The sequence below is a fragment of the Stegostoma tigrinum genome, chromosome 13 (assembly GCF_030684315.1).
Source record: "Stegostoma tigrinum isolate sSteTig4 chromosome 13, sSteTig4.hap1, whole genome shotgun sequence".
NCBI lineage: Eukaryota > Metazoa > Chordata > Chondrichthyes > Orectolobiformes > Stegostomatidae > Stegostoma > Stegostoma tigrinum.
The window spans coordinates 30,751,847-30,771,303 of NC_081366.1; the positions used below are offsets into that span (position 1 = coordinate 30,751,847).

The 19,457-nt window shown below is 38.1% G+C and overlaps 1 protein-coding gene across 1 annotated transcript in view; it reads left to right on the forward strand.

Moving 5' to 3' along the window:
- Positions 1-14,256, forward strand: part of sec24a (SEC24 homolog A, COPII coat complex component) — a 59,313-nt gene extending 45,057 nt beyond the window's left edge. Inside the window, exons 17-23 of the mRNA XM_048543213.1 lie at positions 909-1,019; positions 1,869-2,053; positions 4,579-4,716; positions 4,806-4,910; positions 8,664-8,756; positions 9,396-9,499; positions 12,742-14,256. Of these exons, the coding sequence (XP_048399170.1) occupies positions 909-1,019; positions 1,869-2,053; positions 4,579-4,716; positions 4,806-4,910; positions 8,664-8,756; positions 9,396-9,499; positions 12,742-12,856 (851 nt within the window). The 3' untranslated portion in view covers positions 12,857-14,256. The remainder of the gene's footprint in view (positions 1-908; positions 1,020-1,868; positions 2,054-4,578; positions 4,717-4,805; positions 4,911-8,663; positions 8,757-9,395; positions 9,500-12,741) is intronic.
- The last annotated feature ends 5,201 nt before the right edge of the window (positions 14,257-19,457 follow it).

The window sequence follows — 19,457 nt, forward strand, 5'->3', positions numbered from 1 at the left end:
GAGAAAGGAGGTAAAAATAGATCTAACTATCCCCAGCAGTGACTACACTTCCACTTCCACTTGCTGTGGGCGAATATGCTAGTTATCGCAGACCTAACTAGCTATTAGTGGGCCTGCGGTTAATAAGTACAACCTTAGCAAGTTTTGAGAAGACTTGTAGCTCAGGTTGAGTTTCTGGATGTGAGCTTGCTCCCTGAGCTGGAAGATTAGTTTTCAGACGTTTCGTCACCATTCTAGGTAACATCAGTGAAGCGCTGGTGTTATGTCCTAAACAGATAAACAGAAAGCGGGACATAACACCAGCTCTTCATCGGAGGCTCACTGATGATGTTACCTAGAATGGTGACGAAACGTCTGAAAACTAATCTTCCAGCTCAGCGAGCAAACTCACATCCAGAAGTACAACCTTCCTATTATGAAGATATGCTAAGTGTGTGTGTGACACATTCAAATTGGTGTACAGAAGCTGTATGAACAAAATCTGCTGGAATTTTATTACTCAATTCTGCCTTGAGAAACTGTAGCTAAGATTGAAACACACGCTGTCTTCCTTTTTCATACTGGTTTTCAGTTCTGCTTTGTGTTTCCCATAATTTATACCTCTTAACTCCATCAGGCTCCACAGTGCGGCCTTGTTTGGACCTTTGCAGGCTTTCAGTATTGCTCTAAAGTCTACTTATAATATGTTGGACTTCACATTTTTCTCACTGTCTTACCCCTACCTCTGTGCCCCACCCTCCAGACTGCATATGTCAAATGGTCATTCTTCATGTGAATGCTCATAGCTAAGTGGGTACAAGAGGTACAGAGTGAAGTGTAATTGCTTTCTCTTTTGGCCTAGTGAGTGCAGCATGGAAGTAAGTCAAACTGGTATTTGTTTAAAAGCAAAACTTAACTGTGTTTTGCAGGTGAACGTCGTATTCGTGTTCATACCATGTGTCTACCTGTTGTGAACTCCCTGTCAGACATCTATGCTGGAGCTGATGTTCAGGCTGTAACGTGCCTGCTGGCCAGCATGGGTATGTGTTTCCATTCTGACCAGTTTTTTACTATTTGCATGCAAATAAAGATGGTGCCAAATGTTCTGATTTGGGTAAATTGCAATAGATTATTTGCAATAGCATCATTTTAGAGATAGTTAAAATAGAGTTAAGTTTCCACATTCTCAATATTCAAGTTTTTAAAATGTTACACTAGTTTTCAGTACCATGGTTCAACTGTACAGATTATTTACCTCTCTGACAAGTAACATCATAACATTTAAAGCTAAGGGCCTAGCACTGGAAAATAGGGCTAGTGTAGTTTTGATAGTCAAGACGCAATGGGCCGAAGATCCACTTGTATACTGTCTGATTTTAAGTACCATAGGTCGATTGGCTTGTTCTAGTTTTTTTTTGATAGCATGTAGATATTAGTGAGACTGTGCATGGAGACTACTTATGTTACATTTTAAGGCTGTTTCCATTAAAAAGGTAATGCTTTATGCTGGCTGTCACGTGAAATTAATACAGTTTCTCCCCCCACCCCCCAGCAGAAGTTCAATATCTTTTCATAGATCCTAATGTTAACACTTACCAGGTTTTTTGTAAGCTTCATCTTATTGAGACTGTTTTTAAATATCTGCTTAAATAAGTAATAAACTTAGAAAAATCAGAGTAATTCTGACAGCGCACTGGCTGTTATCCAGTCCTGCTAATTAAGCTAATAGTTGAAAGGTCTGTATGTGAAATCGCTGGGCGAAGTTTGTATTTTTTTTAAACTGCATTGACCATTTACAGTTTGCTAATGAACTAGAGTATTGTTTCTACTGTTTGTAAAAAAAAAGCTGTCTGCTTTTATTGCAACACTGTCTTGCCTCCTTCATTTAGCTGTTGATCGATCAATTTCATCAAGTTTGAGTGATGCAAGAGACGCTCTGGTTAATGCTGTGATTGATTCGCTTTCTACTTACCGTGCTTCAGTTTTAAGCCAACAACAGCAGCAACAGCCAGGTGTAATGGCTCCCTCTTCATTGCGGTTGTTTCCCCTCTATGTGCTAGCCCTGCTGAAACAGGTATGAAATACCTCTCTCTTCCAATAGCTTTTTCCTGGAACAGGGTGCCTAAATTTTTTTTCCTTAAACCCATTGCAGAGCATTCGTTGTCATGGACTTCAAATAGGGCTGAAGTGCTCCATCAATTTGGGTAAAGCCCAATATTTTCCATTATACTTTTTTTGTTTTCCCTTTCACCCCAGCATCATCATCTTACCCAGAAGACACATGCTGCCCATCTTGATTCAAATCTGTTGCCTCTTGATCATCATCTGCACTAACATGAATCTTAAATTGAAAAGAATCCCATGACTCTTGAATGTGAGGAAAAAATAAAACAATAAATAGATTGAAAATGTACATTGCATTGGTGGAAGCATTATGGGAATGATTAAAAACTTGAAAATGGGTTTTCAGAAAACTTTTCAAAAGTAGTGAGGCTGAAGAGCAATTAGTTTTAGAGAGAATTGTCAGTTGTACAATTAGTTGAATGTTTAATTGTAAGCGCATGATTACTATCAACAAGGGTTTCATTTGTACTCCTATACTAGGAACAAACAAACTCCAATGGTCAGGGTTCAGTGGAGCACGTTCATAGTGTACATCTATAAGTAAAAGTGTAAAAATGTCTGTTAAAGATGCTGCTTCAATTCTATAACAAATTCAGAGTAAACTTGAAGGGTGTAAATCTTTGGTTTAAAGCAAGAGATGGTGCTGAAATTCCGGTGGCTGAAGACAGAATGGACGGGAGCAATGGTAATCGGGGTTGGGGATGTTGCCAGAGCTAGGTTGGTTGAGACTTTGGAGGAACTTGAAGGTGTGAATCAGGATTTAGTGTTCTGTGCATTGGGGCCAACACAGGTTGGTGAAGGTGGTGAGGAACTCTTGGCATGAGAACTTAGGGCAACTTTATATATTTCCGCATGGAATGTAGGGAGTAGGAGACTTTCAAGGTAAATAGCAGAGAAATTGAAACTTGAAACAACAAGGCTTTTTAGCAGGGCTTAAGTGATTGCGATTTTGAGTGATTTTAAAGTGTGAAAGCAAATAATCTTAGTGAAGGATAGAATGCAAGTGTTAAAGCTGTCTTAGGTTGATTAATGGGGGATTCAATATGATCAGTAACAAAGGATGAGGAACCATGGCAGAAATGGATAAGTGAGTTTCAGTATTCCTGATATACAGTTGGAAATAATTTAAACTCTGCAGCTGAGACTTCATTATCTAGTGAAAAGGGCTTGCATTTCTAAGGCATTCTTTGTGCTCCCAAGTGCTTTGTAACATGTACAGTGGAAGTCCAAGTCAGCACAGATCAATGCATTGTAGCATGGGGATTTCATGGCTGTCTGAAACCTCTTTGGCACACTTACGCTACATGGTGCATCTAACCATTATTGTTTATTATCTCAACTTTTGAGCCATGGTGACATGTTACAATAGATTTTCATTTTACTAACATAGGTAATTAATTTGTGTAAGGAAAGTTCCTATAAAAAGTAATGTGATAAAGATTAGATGCTCTACTTTACAATGAAAAGCAGCCATGCTGCATTAGGAAACAGACCTCACTTGTTGAGGCTCAGGGGAAGCCTTTTACTGTCATGCTACATCGAGAAATGATCATCTGGAATTTCAGTGGGTAGGAGCTCTTTGCAGGCTACAGTAGTCTCGACAGAGCAGTCCGTGACGTGAGGCATGTCTGCAATTATGAACATTTTCCACTTTGTTACACTGCTGAAGAGAACTTCTAACAAGTTGATGCTTACGATCAGAAGATCCGTACCTAAAAAATATTTAGAAGCTCAATCATCCCTTTTAATTTGACATCTCAACATTTACAGCTTTGGGAATTCTATTTACTAATGTCAGATGTTGCAGAAAGAAATGAAGGAAACTTTTTCCTTCACCAGGATATAAACAAATCATGAAGATGACAATTCAGGATAAAGACCTTTCTCCGTGTTGATTTTTGTGTGTTCGTCTTGCAGCTGTATCTTTAAATGTTGAATATGAAAATATGAATGTCGGAAATAGTACACCGGAGTGTACTATTGTACTTAAACTACTGCAAGGCTTGTCTGCTGAAATGAAGTACAATTGGTTAATCTAATTAGATCCGATTCATGCATCAACAAATATCACTGTGCGTAACTAAGTGATATCTATGATTATCCTCTGAAGAAAAACTTGTTTGCAAAAACACATGCGTAAGATATGTTAAAGAATGAACTTTCCAAAGCTGAACATGCATATATGTTTGAGAAAGTGCTAAATTACAGTCAACTTGGAGCGTTGTTCTAAGCTATTCTTTTAACTGCAGTGTCAAACATTAATTATGCAACTGTTCTTCCTGCTTGTGTTCCAAATCACTTCGCATCAGGGTGCCAACTTTGACCAAATTTATTGCACAAGTATCTAAGTTTTGTGTTTCTTAGTGATTAGAACGTGATTTAACATGATATCAAGTTATAATTTTACACAATGGCAAGTTGAAGTGTTGTTTACCTATGCTTAGAATAGTTAACAACTATCGGCCTTTATTACAGAAAGCTTTCAGAACTGGAACTAGTACAAGACTAGATGACCGAGTGTTTTCCATGTGTGAAGTTAAATACCAGCCTGTGTCTTGCCTCATGCTTATGATTCATCCAAATCTGTACAGGATTGACAATCTGTCAGATGAGGTAATGCTTTTGTACTAACCCATTTGTTAAATTCTTAAAATATTGAGCAACTTTGTGCTGCAGTTTAATGTATTGTGCTTTTGTTGCAGGGATCCATTAATGTTAATGATAAAACCATACCTCAGCCACCAATTCTCCAACTGTCTGTGGAGAAACTAAGCAGGGATGGTGCCTTCTTAATGGATGCTGGCACTGTAAGTGATAGTTATATTGTTATTTTGGTCCACTTTCGCCAGTCTTCTATTGAATAAACATGGTTGGTTTTAAGAATTTGCTGTTACTTATGATTTGCCAAAAATAATGCAGAACTGAAATAGAATCATTGCATCCGTACAGTATGGAAGCAGACCATTTGGCCCATTGAGTCCACACACACCCTCTGAAGAGCATCCCACCCAGACCCCATTCCCTTACCCTGTGACCCTGCATTTCCCATGGCTAATCCACCTGGCCTGCACATCTCTGGACGCTGTTGGAAATTTAGCATGGCTAATCTATCTAACAGCATATCTTTGGGAGAAAGCCGGAGCACCCAGAGAAAACACCTGATCATATTTCTACTTGTTCCTCCTTGAGTATATGACACTTTTCTGGGATCCTCCTGACACTGCTCTCTGAAGTCCCAAAACTGAGTGAATGCCAGTTGGTTGCAATATAGGCTTCATCCTTTGCGAAGTAATTGCACTGTCATTCTAACAACGTTGCGTCCATTCCAGAAACTTCAAGACCGAGGGAGAGCCACGTTGTCAGCTGTCATTTAGCTGAGATTTTAACCCAAGCACTGACAGTCTCCTGTAATAGATGAGAGCTCCTGATGCTATCTGAATTGGACAGAAACATGTCCTGCCATCTTGGCCAAGCTAATATAATTTATCCTTCAACCTATACCTAAGCCAAATATTCCAATTAGTTGTTTGATTGCTTTGTGGGACTGTCATGCACAAATTGGCTGCTATGCTTTCAGTCTTTCAACAATGATGACAAATGAAATGCACCTGCTAACTTAGTTAGAGGCCAGGCACCAAGTCGCAAGTTATTAATAGGTATCTTGATAATTGCTTTCTTCCTGACTTCCTGCATGTAGCTGACCCAGTACATGGTTTTGATACTGATGTGTTAAATCAACCATAGATTATTGTTGTGTTATGACCATAGTGTTTGGCATGCAACCGATTTGGGTATGAGGGTTTTGCAGTTAGTAATAATTAATTTTAGTGACATGCTGGCCATTTTTTGCATGCCTGCTTGTGCTGGTGAGCAGTTTCTTTGATTTGTGCCATTCAGCTAAACAAGTGTTGATGAAAGATTAACCAAATATTATGACTAAAAGCATTGAAGGGATCAAAGTTAAAGGATTTTTGTCTTCCTTTTTATTCTGTTGAATATGAATCCTAAATATTGCCTGACCATTCATGTAATCCAAGTGACTTGGCCTGTTTGAAAGAGTTGTAAGCTATTTAGCTTCCCAAACTTGTATAGCCAATTAATTAAATCTGTACTCAAATTCTGTTCAGTCTCACCAAGCAAAATTCTACTGATTTAGAAGCATTGATATTTCAAATAGACCACTGTTTGTAGCTTTTTGAGCAAAGTTCTAGATTTCCAGATGTGTGAAAATATGCTACCTGAATTCATGTCTCAGTAGCCTATTTCTAACCACAAATTAAGCTGTCTTGTTCTGGCTTATCCTAGCAGATAAAATCGTTTGTCTGAAATATTTAAACATTGTATCATAAATTCTGCAATTGAATCATGCCAATCATCATCAATTTACAGCTTACAAACCAATTTTGTGCAACCTGATCTAATATTTTAACCCTTTATAATCCTGATGAAATTTGGGTGAATTTGTACTTGGCTAATACTTCCGGTGATGCTGTGCTCAAAATGAAGAGCGTACTCTGCCAGGAGCTAAGAGGTCCTATCTGAAGTGTACTCTTGAGATAATCAACACTACAGTACTGGACCTTTTGATTAATCTATACTTCAACATTTAATTATTTGGTGCCTCAAATGCTTTTGCTCCCTCACAACTCCTAGTCAGTTGTCACTTGGTCTTAAATCAAAAGTGGAAAACCTCTTTCCAGCATTGAAATCTGTCTAACTTTGTTATTCCTACTAATTTGAGTTCCTTTGCAATTTCTTGCTCATTTTCGACATAACCTGGCCACTTATTGTAGTATCACCCCATTTGCAAATGGGTCTCTGTACATGCAAGTCACTGAGATACATGGTGAAAAGCTGGGCCTAGGTTTGAATCCTGCTGTGAATGCTTCAAAGAGAATAAAGCATGTGGTTCCATCTGCATTAAATTGAGCAACAGACGGAATAATGAAGGGTTTACTCAGGTTTAGCAACCATGCCAAAATTAGGGAGCTGTGTCTCAGATTAGTCATGCAACAACTTGACCATAATTGTGTCCAGAAGGTATTATATACTGCAAAGGTTATGGTTCCTCACCATATTCCCGCAATAGTACTGAAGACTGTGCCTCAAGTCTTGCCATTCCCTTAGCCAAGCTGTTCCAATACAGCTACGTCAGTGATATCTGCCTGACAATGTGGAAAATTACCCAGTTATGTCTTGTTTACATGCAGCAGGGAAAATCCAACCTGGCCAATAACTGCCCCATCAGCCTATTTTCAATCAGCAGGCAAGTGATGAAAGAGGTTATCAATAATGCTATCAAGCAGCAGCTGCTCAGCAATAACCTGTTTATTGATATTCTATTTGGGTTTGGCCAGGGTCATTACAGCCTTGATTAAAACATGGACAAAAAAAGTTGAATTCTCAGCGGTGAAATGAGTGTGATTGTATGGAGGCTTCGCAAAACTGGAGTCTATGGGAATCTGTTAAGGGAGTCTCTTATTTGCTTTGTGTCATATCCTACATGAAGAAAGATGATTGTGCTTGTTGGAAATCTGTCATCTCGGCTCCAGGACACCTCTGCAGGAGTTCCTTTGGATAGTGTCCTAAGCCTGACTCTTCAGATGCTTCAGCAATAACTTTCCCATGGTCAGAATGTTAGTGATGATTGCACAATATTGAGCACCATTTGTGACCCATCAGCAACCCATGTTCAAATGCTGCAAGAGCTGGACAATGTCCTGGCTTGGGCTGACAAGCAGACAAGTCACATTTATGCCATAAGTGCCAGGCAATGACCATCTCCAGCAAGCCATCTCGATTCCATCTCAAGAGTTTGTCAGAATTGAGCCATTTTTATGTGCATGTGATTTTAAAAGAATTCTCAACATTGTCTTTAGTTAGCGTTGGATTGAAGGGTTACTTGTTGATCCTGAGCACACTGGACTGTTACTACAAATTCAGTCCCGTATTGAAATCTAGCTCTGACCAAATTGCAAGTTTGTTTTGAATAATTTTGATCAGGGAAGTTGTTACATTTGGATAATAGTAAATACTGTTTTAGCAAAAATGTAATATACTTTTGGTAGATCTGATTTTAAGCATTTTAAGTTTTTGTTTGCACGGTTTGACAGTACAGAGCACAATAGAAGGTTCAGTGTGCATTGCTTTTTATAAAAAGTGCTTTTTGTGCTGATTAAGGTGAGGAATGCAACAAGGGAAAACAGTTTTCACCTGGTCAGTATGAAGGGTTCTCTGATTAAGTAACCTATGGAAGATTAAGCATTTTAACAAGCAACATGTCTTGAATGGAATCTCATGCAGTCTGTTTCTTAGGTGGGAATTTTTCCATTTTCCCATTTTCCATTTGGCCTCTGAGCAAGTTGCTTATTAAGGCTCATGACGCTTGGAAGTCTTCATCTAAAATTGGTCCAAACAGGTTTTATCAAGAATTGTTTATCTGATGTAACTAGTTTTAGCCACTGTTAGGCTGATACTTGGGTTTGGGTCAAGAACGATGAGGTTGTTCACACTTAAAGTTACAGCTTAAAGTTAATTTTCGGTCAACTTGTGTCTTTCAGGCTCTGTATCTTTGGATTGGAAAGAAATGCTGTCCAAACTTTGTGAGTGAAGTTCTTGGTGCTTCCAGTTACCTTTCCATACCACAAAACATGGTAGGTCCGGTACATACTAAATTTTAAAAGTAATATGTATTTTCCTTGTCTCTATGGTGTTTAATGATGCTCAAGTTGAAGATCTGGTATAATTGCAAGCTGCAAATATCTTGTATTATGAAACAGATGCTGTCAGTTTATGTGCAGCTCTTCATTCCCTAGCTTTGACCTATTGTCAGAATGTCAACGTATCTTTCCAATTACTTTTTGTACATGTGTGGGGTTCAGTACCACAGGCAGTGTCAGCATTTAGTGCCCATCCAATGTTCCACAGTCGTCTTGGACTGTGGCAACTTGGCGTTTACCCACCTGTAATTGCCCTTGAACTGATTAGCTTGCATACGTTATTTTGGAGGACCGTTTGGAGTGAGCCACGTTTTTGTGAGTCTACAGTTGCACGTAGACCAGACTAGGTAAGGGTGCAGTTGTCTTTCCCTCAAACATATTGATGAACTAGATAGATATTTATGGGAATCAGCAATGGTCACATGGTCTGCATCAGGCTTGCTTTTAATTCCAGATTTTTATTGAATTCAGATTTCACCATCTGCCACAATGGGTTTCATTTTCATTGGTTCTTTCCAGCTTTAATATGGTATGGTTTTTTAAAATTTATCTCCATTTTGTTCTCCATTACAGATACAGCTTCCAGAGCTGGACACTGCTGAATCTAAGCGAACTAGAACTTTCATCTCCTGGTTACGAGAGCAAAGACCATTTTTTCCTGTACTCTATGTAATTAAGTAAGTTATGCATTTTATTACACGAGTTGCCAAGTCTTTACAGACTAAAAACATTTGGTGGATATGTTGATGCTGGTCCACACTGTGTTGCTCCAACCCTTCTAAATGCATCATATCTTTATTCATTTTTTCTTTCTCTATCTCTCTCTCTCTCTCTCTCTCTCTCTCTCTCTCTCTCTCTCTCTCTCTCTCTCTCTGTATTGATCAAGCTTCCCTTTTCAGGTTATTAGCAAAATGTATGTAGTGCTAAGTTTTTTGAATGTCACATGTAAACCGCAATCTAAATTATGAATTTTCTACTGAATTTCCTACTGGGTTTATTAATGACTTGTGAACTTATGGCCTCCTGGTTTTATTCTCATCCAGTGGAAATGCCTTCCATACAGCTAGCTTATCAAACTCTTCCATGTTTTTAAAGATCACTGTAAGGTCACACTTCCATCTTTTTCAGAACAAAATCCGTTCAGTTTTTTTAATGGATTTTATCTTTCCTCTCAAGTGTAACCCCTCAATTCTGATAACTTTCCAGCTTATTGTTGATCAGTTTTTCATGGGAAGAGATGCATGACCCAAAATGTTAAGACCAATTTCTCTCCGTAGATGCTGCCAGACCTGCTGAGCTTTTCCAGCAATTTCTATTTTTGTTTCTGATTTACAGTATCTGCAGTTTTTTGGGTTTTAGTTTGGTTTTTGGAAAAAAAAACACTAGCTTCAAATGTAAAATATTCAACTTGGGCAATGGTCAAGTTAAAGCAGCTGACTTGACTGACATCTGTAACTCCTCCATCATTGGCACTGTGGCTGCATGTGTATTAACTGTTGCAGCATGCCACCCATGCTTTGATATGACCTACCAAACTGATTACCTCCTAATGCATAAAATAACAAAGGCAGCAGATGTGTGGGAAGGTTTCCCTCCGAGTGAGGCACCGTTCAGGCTTGGAAACCACTTTTATTGTTGAGCCAATATTGTGGAAGTTTCCCTGTAACAATGCTGTAGATGTGACTGCCACAACCTGCAGTAGTTCAAGTTAGTAACTTAGTACTGCCTTCTCAAAGGCAATTTAGGATGAGCAATAAAGTGCTGGACTTGTCAGTGACCTCCACTGCTCAGAAGTAATTTTTTTTCTAATACATGATGGACAGGTTTATTTGGTAATAATTGACCTGGCCAAGTTACTTTAATGTTTATACTCCAAAGTATGTTGCTTTCCTTACAGTCTCCCTCAACCTTGCCTGCAGACTGCTGTTGTAAGTATTGCTTGGCAGTGTTGAGATGATGGCACAGAACAGATCATAGTTTGCATGTGTCTAACGCGACCGAGGAACAGGGGAAGGCCAAGGCTGGAACTTAAATTACCCTTGGTGACCCTAGATGCTGGAAAGGAAACTGTTGCAGCATATGCTATGCTGTGTTCATATTGATTTTTGTAACATTGATGCGGTGGAAGATGGTGACAGTTAGTTAATTAGTTTTGAAAACCCACAGAAAGATGAAGGAAACTTGGCAAGAGTAGTAACTGCCAACACAGGCGTTGTTGGTGAGTTTTGTCATGCAACCTTTGTACCATGGGTGGGACAGAATCACACTGGTTTCATGGAGTGTTGACAATACTTTAGGAAATGGATATTCACAGGACTGGGCATTCAATTCATTAGTCATTCTCTAAAGTTTTGCCATTTACAAGGCACAAGTGAAAAGGATGAGGAATTACTCTGCATGATTGAAAGCAGTTGTCTCCAGCAGTAGCAACCAAGACTGGACGCCATCCAAGACACAGCAGTTTGTTTAGTTGGCACCAGCCATGTCTAACCATCTCCCTCTGTCTATCAACTGTGGCTACATTGCAAACCATTTGCAGAATGTGTTGTTGCAGGTTCTTCAGCCCACTACCCTTCTCGACCTATGACCTGGGTCACCTTGAACAACAAGAACAGTGGGTGCATGGGAGCCTCCAAAATTGCTTGCATCCTTATTTGATCATTGTGATAGTAGGAACTGCCGATGCTGGAGAATCTGAGATAACATGGTGTGAAGCTGGACGAACACAGCAGGCCAAGCAGCATCAGAGGAGCGGGAAAGCTTCACGTTTCGTGTCAGGACCTGTCTTTGAAGAAGGGTCCCGACCCAAAACGTCAAACTTTCCTGCTCCTCTGCTGCTTGCCCTGCTGTGTTCATCCAGCTTCACACTGTGTTATCTCTTATTTGATCATTCATTATTTTTAATTCTTCGTAACGTCTTCCTCCTGCTCTCCCAACAGAAATGTGGGAGTATCTTAACATAGGAACTGCAGCAATTTAAGGTGAGGCCATTGTGGTCTCATCAAGAGAAACTAGGGATGGGAAATTATTTAATTTTTTTTCCAGGATGGGGAGCAAGAAGCAGAATTCCTATTAAAATTATGTCAATGAAATTCAAATTTATTTAAAATCTGTGCAGGCAATCTTTTGGAATAAATGCAAAAGTTACCTCCTACCTGCAAAAGAAATTGACACCTGATGTGTTGAATAGAAGGGACTTTCCAGGATTGCAAAATTTTAAACGTTGGTGATGTGTTCTCTTGAGAATGAAATGCTTTCTACATTTTCTGTATGTTTTATATGAACAACTCCAATGTGAGAAATTGATCATGTTTAGAATGAAGTTCCTGTTTCTGTTTTAGCATATCTTGCACTGAATCTTGAATATAACAAGCGCTGTCCTATTCAGAGAAAGTGGCAACTGGATAAAGCTTTTGAATAGCTTGAGTGAGACAAAGAGGTGTCTTGTCTTTTACAAGATTTGCGAGGTTTGAATTTCTAAAGGAAGCAATGTTATGTTCTCTGAATGCATCTTTGAAGTCTAAAGTGCATACACTAAGTTTAGATGATTAAGGATACTTGCAAATCTCTTATTGCAGCAAAAAAGTTTTGAAACAATCAAATGTTGCAAAATTGCATCTTATGCCAATTTAGAGTTCAAGCTTTAATTTTGCCAATGGCTTCTAGCCCTGAACAAGAAATAATGTGTTTTGTTGCTACTGACGAAATGATAAGCAATCAGAGAGATCTTTTTATTTTAATTTTCTTTTCCTATCTAAATATTAAGATGGCTACGTTTTTAAAGCCGATGTTTGAAACATTAGAATACACTTGATTATGTATCTTAGCACTTCGAAATTCTCTTTTAAATGTGTTACATGTACAAATAATTCAAATTAGTATTTGTAACTGAGACATTTCACTTACTTCCTTGGCACAGGGATGAAAGTCCTCTTAAGGCTGGCTTCCTACAGAACATGGTTGAAGATCGGACAGAGTCAGCATTGTCTTATTATGAATTCCTACTTCACATACAACAGCAAGTGAACAAATGATTCACAAAAGTGCAAGCTTCTGCTGGGTGGAGACAGCTCATATTGGTACAAGGGTACCAGTATTTATATATGCGTAATAAGAAAAAAAAGTAAATATTGGTATCCTTGTAAATCAAGCATATTTTAGCTTTCATTGAGCCAATCTACAATTTCCACAAGTATGGAAACTTTAAATAGGTTGGACGAAAAAAAATTATAAATAGAATGAAGCCATTTTATGTTAAATCTAGCTGCGTACAGTTGCGAAAACCTAGGTGTACCAGTTCTGTTCATAAGATTTTGGATTTCTACCTTTTGGGAGTATGGGCTGTTTTAAATGTCTCACACGGGTGTAAGCATGGTTCAAATATTCTGTAGTAAAAGCTGTGGAAACTAGAGGAAATCATCACTGTCAAGTTTGATGTAAACTTTTGATTTCAAATCAAGCAGTGGTTCAAGAGGTGTCCTCCTCTTTCTCCTGCCCTCCAAAGAAGAGAGTACTACAAGAAATGCTTTTAAGGGATACACGATGTAACAGTGACGTTTTGTCACTATTTCAGTACATGTGGTCTTTACAACTGGCAATTTAGAAAGATAGGACAAACTTGAAGTCATTGTTTGTAATCTTATATGCTGATAGAGCCGTTTTTAGATTCTGGTCTTGTCACCTGTAATTGCTTCTCCTGTATCATTGTACCTGGTCTTGAATCAGCTAAATATGACCATGTTCAATGTAACATTATCTTAAATTTGCTATATTTTTCTAGTTTCTCCTTTTTTACTAGGAAAATACAGATTTATGCAAAAGTGACTTATTTATGTAATTCACAACATAGGGTAAAGTGTGATTTATATTGTTGCTGTATTGCTAATATTACCACATCTTTGTGCTTGGAGTATCATGTGCATCACCTTTTTTTAAATTTGTCTTGATATTTAAGTTTGAATGATTCTAATATGCTAATAGGCAGAGTCTGTAACATTGCCTGCCATGTCTGATATTTCTACTTGAAGAGAACAAAAACTTTTGAAATCATTGGGACATATGTATTTTACAGACATGCTTTTAATACAGAATTGTTTAAATTAGTGAACAAGTTGATGCTGCAAAACCTGCTATAACAGTATCTGGGACCACAAATATTAATTTGAAAGTCCATACACTATGAAATGTAATCTGTAAATAGTAAATTGCATTTTGTAAAGTAGTGTATAAAATTGTAACAAATTAAATCCTAATCCTCTTAAAAGTTTCTAATACTGAGGCCTTGAATATTAATGTGCTGTGCAATTCCTTAGTTTGTTTTTGGGGTATGGGACTGAGACTATATTTCTAGCATGTGATTATAATATATAACATTGCACTCAGCAGTATTGTAGCTACTGTGTTGAAATGAATGAAAAGATGACTGTTTGTGATAGTCACTGTACCTCCAATTTTTTTTGCGGGAATAATTTGCAATTGGAAACTTCCTATAAACTAAATGTCTTAATGTATGACTGAATTTGGTAGTACAGAAGATGACAGAAATTGAATAAGAAAACACTGTTTCGAGTTCAGCTGTTTCTGCATTTGAAATGCTTTAAGGCAAAAGGTTCAACTGCATTTCATATATGCCTATTTAATACTGTTTTCTGACTCTGCTTTCGAAATAAATACTTCAGGTTGGAGTTAAATATCCCAGCTGATGGACCTTTATCTTAGCAAGCACATTGGTATTTTGGGTTAGTTTTAATGGAATGTTGCTGGCAGATGTTTTATCGAGGTTAATAATTTCATGAAATCAACGAGAGTTATTGGCAGTAACAGTATTGAAGAAATTGTATAGGACTGATAATGGAAAAGTTAGATTTAAGAACAAGTGGTCAAATAGATTACAAATGATTAATAAAGTGTGGAGCTGGATGAACACAGCAGGCCAAGCAGCATCTTAGCCCCATTATCTATGATTACAAATAATAATTATTGGTTAAATTAAGACCAATACAATGTTGGGTGTATAGATGCTTATTCAGAGTGGCAGAAGGTAGGAAGTGAAGTTGCACAAAGATCAGTGCATTAACAATTTTGCCTTTGGACTTGAGTGCCGTTTTGAGACTTGGAACCAACCTCAGTTGGGGGAAGGATTGGGGTCTTAAGGGCATAGCTAATACTAAGAATAACTGCAGATAATTACATAATTATGTTAAATGTTAAGAATGAGTAGAAATGTGCAAATGAATTGAGGTACAAAATTTTGGTAGAAATATGGACCCCATTTATTACTTGAAAGGCGTGAGGCTAAAGGAAAAAGTCTCTAGTACAAATGCATCAATGACTCAACGTTGCACTTCAAGTCACCTGGTCCATCTTTAAAGAAAGCAACTGTTTTTGTTTCCTTCGAGAAGGATAAAATTGAAAAATGTGAAATTATACTTAACTACTTAGACCATAGCCTCCAGGATCGAGAAGCATCGGAGAGAATGCTGGGGATGTTTACACAAACAATGTCGGAAATACATTGGTAGAAATCGCAGAAAAAGGATCGGTCTCTTGAAAAAAGAAGTCTGAGTGGTGATTTAAAAGATACATTGGAAATAATTGAAGGTTTTGATAAAATGAACGCACAAAATTTTTCTATCTACTTAAACTACCAAATCCTACACTCAAATTTCCTGTCCAAACCTATTGACCAAGCTTTATTTGAAGGTGAATTCTTGTTTTAAAATCTGGCTTTTGACCACTACAAATCTTTTTTTACTGCAGTCTTCCATTTTTCCTTGTCTTTGTGACATGTCTTGTGTTTTGTTTATACTTTTAAGGCAATTGATAATTGGAAACAGCGTTTGCACTTCTTTTTGAGTGTGTGAGGCTTGCCTCCAACTGTTCTTTTGTTCTACCTCGTATGGCCAACCTACCCTGCAACTTTTAGTCTGGTACTGTGCCAAAATTGTACAAAATTTGTAAAACAAAGCTGCAAGTGTGTACCACAATTTTAACAAGAAAAGACAAGCACAGAGAGGCATTTTTTTTTTTTTTGTTTTGAACTTGTTCATTCTTGGTTTGAAGCTTCCTTTTAGATTTATTTTCAAAAGGCTACCTTTCACTTGTCTTGCTATATTTTTCTGTGTAAAGAGTGTCAGTTGCTCTCAACTGAAAGTTTCCTGCATGCCTTTGAGCAGGATGCCAAATCTCTCCCTCCCCCACTGGGTACATGGACAGATCGGTTAAAACTAGGTTTGAAGTACGTGAGACCGTGCAGTCCAATAAAAAGGCCAACTATCTGCTGAGGGGTGCCTATTTAAGTAAAAGTCATCAAGTCGACTGGCTGATTTCATGTACTGTAATCTGAATCAGTTGTAATGTTAAAATGCTCTTTCAGGGTATTTACCTTGCAACATGGAAGCTTTATTCACTGACCTCTTACCCATGTGCACAAGAATATGCAAGTAGAAGTTAGAATTCTAGGAATTGTACTAGTTTCAGCTGAATTCGTCAATTTTCAACCATGGTAGAATTGAAAGTTGTAGTGATGTGGCCTCTATAGAAATTCTGTCCAAACATATTTTCCTGTGTAACAAAAGCCTAATTCTGGGCCAATGCGCAAATAGATCCACCTTAGGATCTAACTGGCCATTTTAATGGACTGCATCATCTCATAAATACTGCAAACCTAGTTTTAACCTATCTGCTCACATATCTATTGGGGGAGGGCAAGAGATTTCAAATGCTACTTAAAGGCATTCAAAAAGCTTTCAGTCTAGAGTGACTGACACTTTTTATGTAGAAAAACATAGCAATGCAGTGAAAGATAGCATTTTAAAAGAAAACTTCAACCCAACAATCAGTAACTAGTTCAAATGAAAAATGCCTATCAGTTTATGCTTGTCTTTCCTTGTTCAGGTTGTTACACACTTGCAGCTTTGCTTTACAAATTTTGTACAAGCACACTACAAGTTTAGCACAATACCAGACTGAAACATGCAGGGTAGGTTAACCATGGGGCATAGAACCAAGTCAGTGTTGCAGGCAAGCTTTATAAACTTGATTGGAAACTGCTTCTGCATTTTGATTTTTAAAATCAATCACTTCTAATGTATAAGCAAAACACAAGACGCATCATAATGATGATGAAAAAGGAAGACTTCAGTAAAACAATTGGTACAATGGTCAAAAGCCAGATTTTAAAACCAGAATTCACTTTCAAGTAAAGATTGGTCAACAGGTTTGGACAGGCAATTTGAGAATAGGATTTGGCAGATTATGTATTTGTTGTTTATACTGTAGCAGGGGAAAGGATATGGTGATCCTTAGGCTAATAGCCTTTTAAGGAAAAAAAATTCTCCATGTCCACTTTGCCTCTGGCAGTTCATAGGTTTTGATAGTTACAATGCTTACAAAACATTTGGATAAGTTTTTATGAATGGAAAAGATTTGGAGGGATATGAGGCAAACACAGGTAGGTGGGACTAGTTTGGTTTGGAACTAGTTGGATCTAAAGGTCTGTTTCTCTGCTGTATGGCTCTAGCAGTTATAGGATAGGCTATAATTATCATTGGGATTGAGCAAGTTCAATAGCAGAATTACTTAAAATTAACATTTAGTAGGAAACTTCATAGAGACAACACTCCGTATAAAGTCTGTGACTGAGCAATTTCAGGGCACCAAAACGTCATTGATTTTATTTCTATTTCACATTATTGAAATGCAGCAACAGTTGTGTGTGGGCACCTGTCTTGGGTTAGTAATTTTTGCTTATGCAGCATTAATTTTTGATTTGACAACATTGGTGATCATGTATTATACATAAATGTTTGAACAAGCCTGTGAAAATCTGAAGTAGTATTTTGTATTATTTCAGTTATTTTTTAAAAGCCGTAGCAAGTGATAGCCCTTGACATCAAAGACACATTTGACTGAGTGTGGCATTATGAGAATTCTCACAAAAACTAAAATCAGTGGGTAAAAACCAAAAGAACTGTGGATGCTGTAAATCCAAAACAAACTGCTGAAAAAGTTTAGAAGGTCTGGTACTATCTGTGAAAAGAAATTAGTTAATGCCTGGTGACTGTTCCTCAGAACTGACTTAACTCTGATTCTTCGTCACAGATGCTGCCAGACCTGCTGACCTTTATCAGCAATTTCTGTTTTAAACTCAGTGGGTGTTGGGGGTAAATTCTGGGTAAAAATATTTCTGTAATGTAGGAAAATGGTTGTGTCTGTTGGAGGTCAGTCTTCTTGATATCTCTGCAGCTGTTTCATCAATGACCTTCTCTTCATCATATGGTCAGAAGTGGGATGTTTGCCAATGATTGCACAATCAATCGCACCATTCATGACTCTTCAGATAGTGAAGCAGAATTGTATTTTTAAGTGGAACAACACCTGGACAATATCTAAACTTGATCTAACAAGTGGTAAGTAACATTCATGTTACCCAAATGCCAGGCAATGACCATCTCCAATAAGGGACAATTGAGCTATTCTCCCTTGACTCTCAATGCTGTTAACATCCCTGAATCTCTCATCTCTCACTTCCAACATCCTGGTAGTTAGCATTTACCAGAAGCTCAAATGGACTCACCATGTAAGCACTGGCTACAAGAGCAGGTTAGATGCTAGTAACACTACAGTGTAACTCATCTCTGGAAGTGGTGGTGTGCAATCAACAAGGCAAAAGTCAGGAGTTCAAGCGAATAACCCCCCATTTGCCTGCATGAGTGCAGCTCTAACAATGCTCAAGAAGCTTGACCTCATCCAGCTGAGAGCAACTCACGTTCACCAATACTCAGTTGCCATAGTGTGGACTATCTCAAAAGATTCTGTGCAAAAGTTCATCAAAGATCCTTAGACAGCACCTTCCTAACCCACAACCATTTATGTCTAGAAGGACAAAGGTGGCAGATATATGGAAACACCACCTGTAGTAAGTTCTCCTGCAAGCCACTCACCATCCTCATTTGGAAACATGTTGCCATTCCTTCGCTGTTGCTGGATCCAAATCCTGGAATGCACTCTGTAAGGGCATTGTGGCCAATCTACAACTTGTGGACTAGCTCAAGAAGGTAGTTCACTACCACTTCCTGAAGGGCAACTAGGAATGGGTAACAAGTACTGATCAGCCAGAGATGCTCATGTCCCATGAGTGCGGGGGGAAAAAAAGCTTTGCCCTGGCAGTAGCCATAACAGAACTTTGTTTTCAACTTTACCATTCACAGTCATTAAAACATTGTTTAAGGATGATATTAACCCTCTTCTGAAATTTTTACTTCCTTTCCCATTATTCACACCTCATGGTTATATGATAAATAAAATTTTCTTTGCAGTTTTAAAATCACTTCAGCCATCACTTGGGCAGTACATCATTTTCCTTCCAGGTTAATTTGAGAAGAACAAAATGGAAGAGCAGACTTCTATAGAACATCAGTTAGATCACAGATGGATAACTATTACAGAAGGTATATTGAAGCACTGGAGGATAGATAAATAAAATTTACACAGATATCGCCAGCCTTGACAGGTTTTACCTATCAGGAAATGTGAACAGGCTGGAGCACATTTCTCAAGGAAAGAGATTACGAAGATGACCTCATTGGGATCTTCAATGTCATGGGAAGTGTTGGATAAGGTAGATGTAAGGAT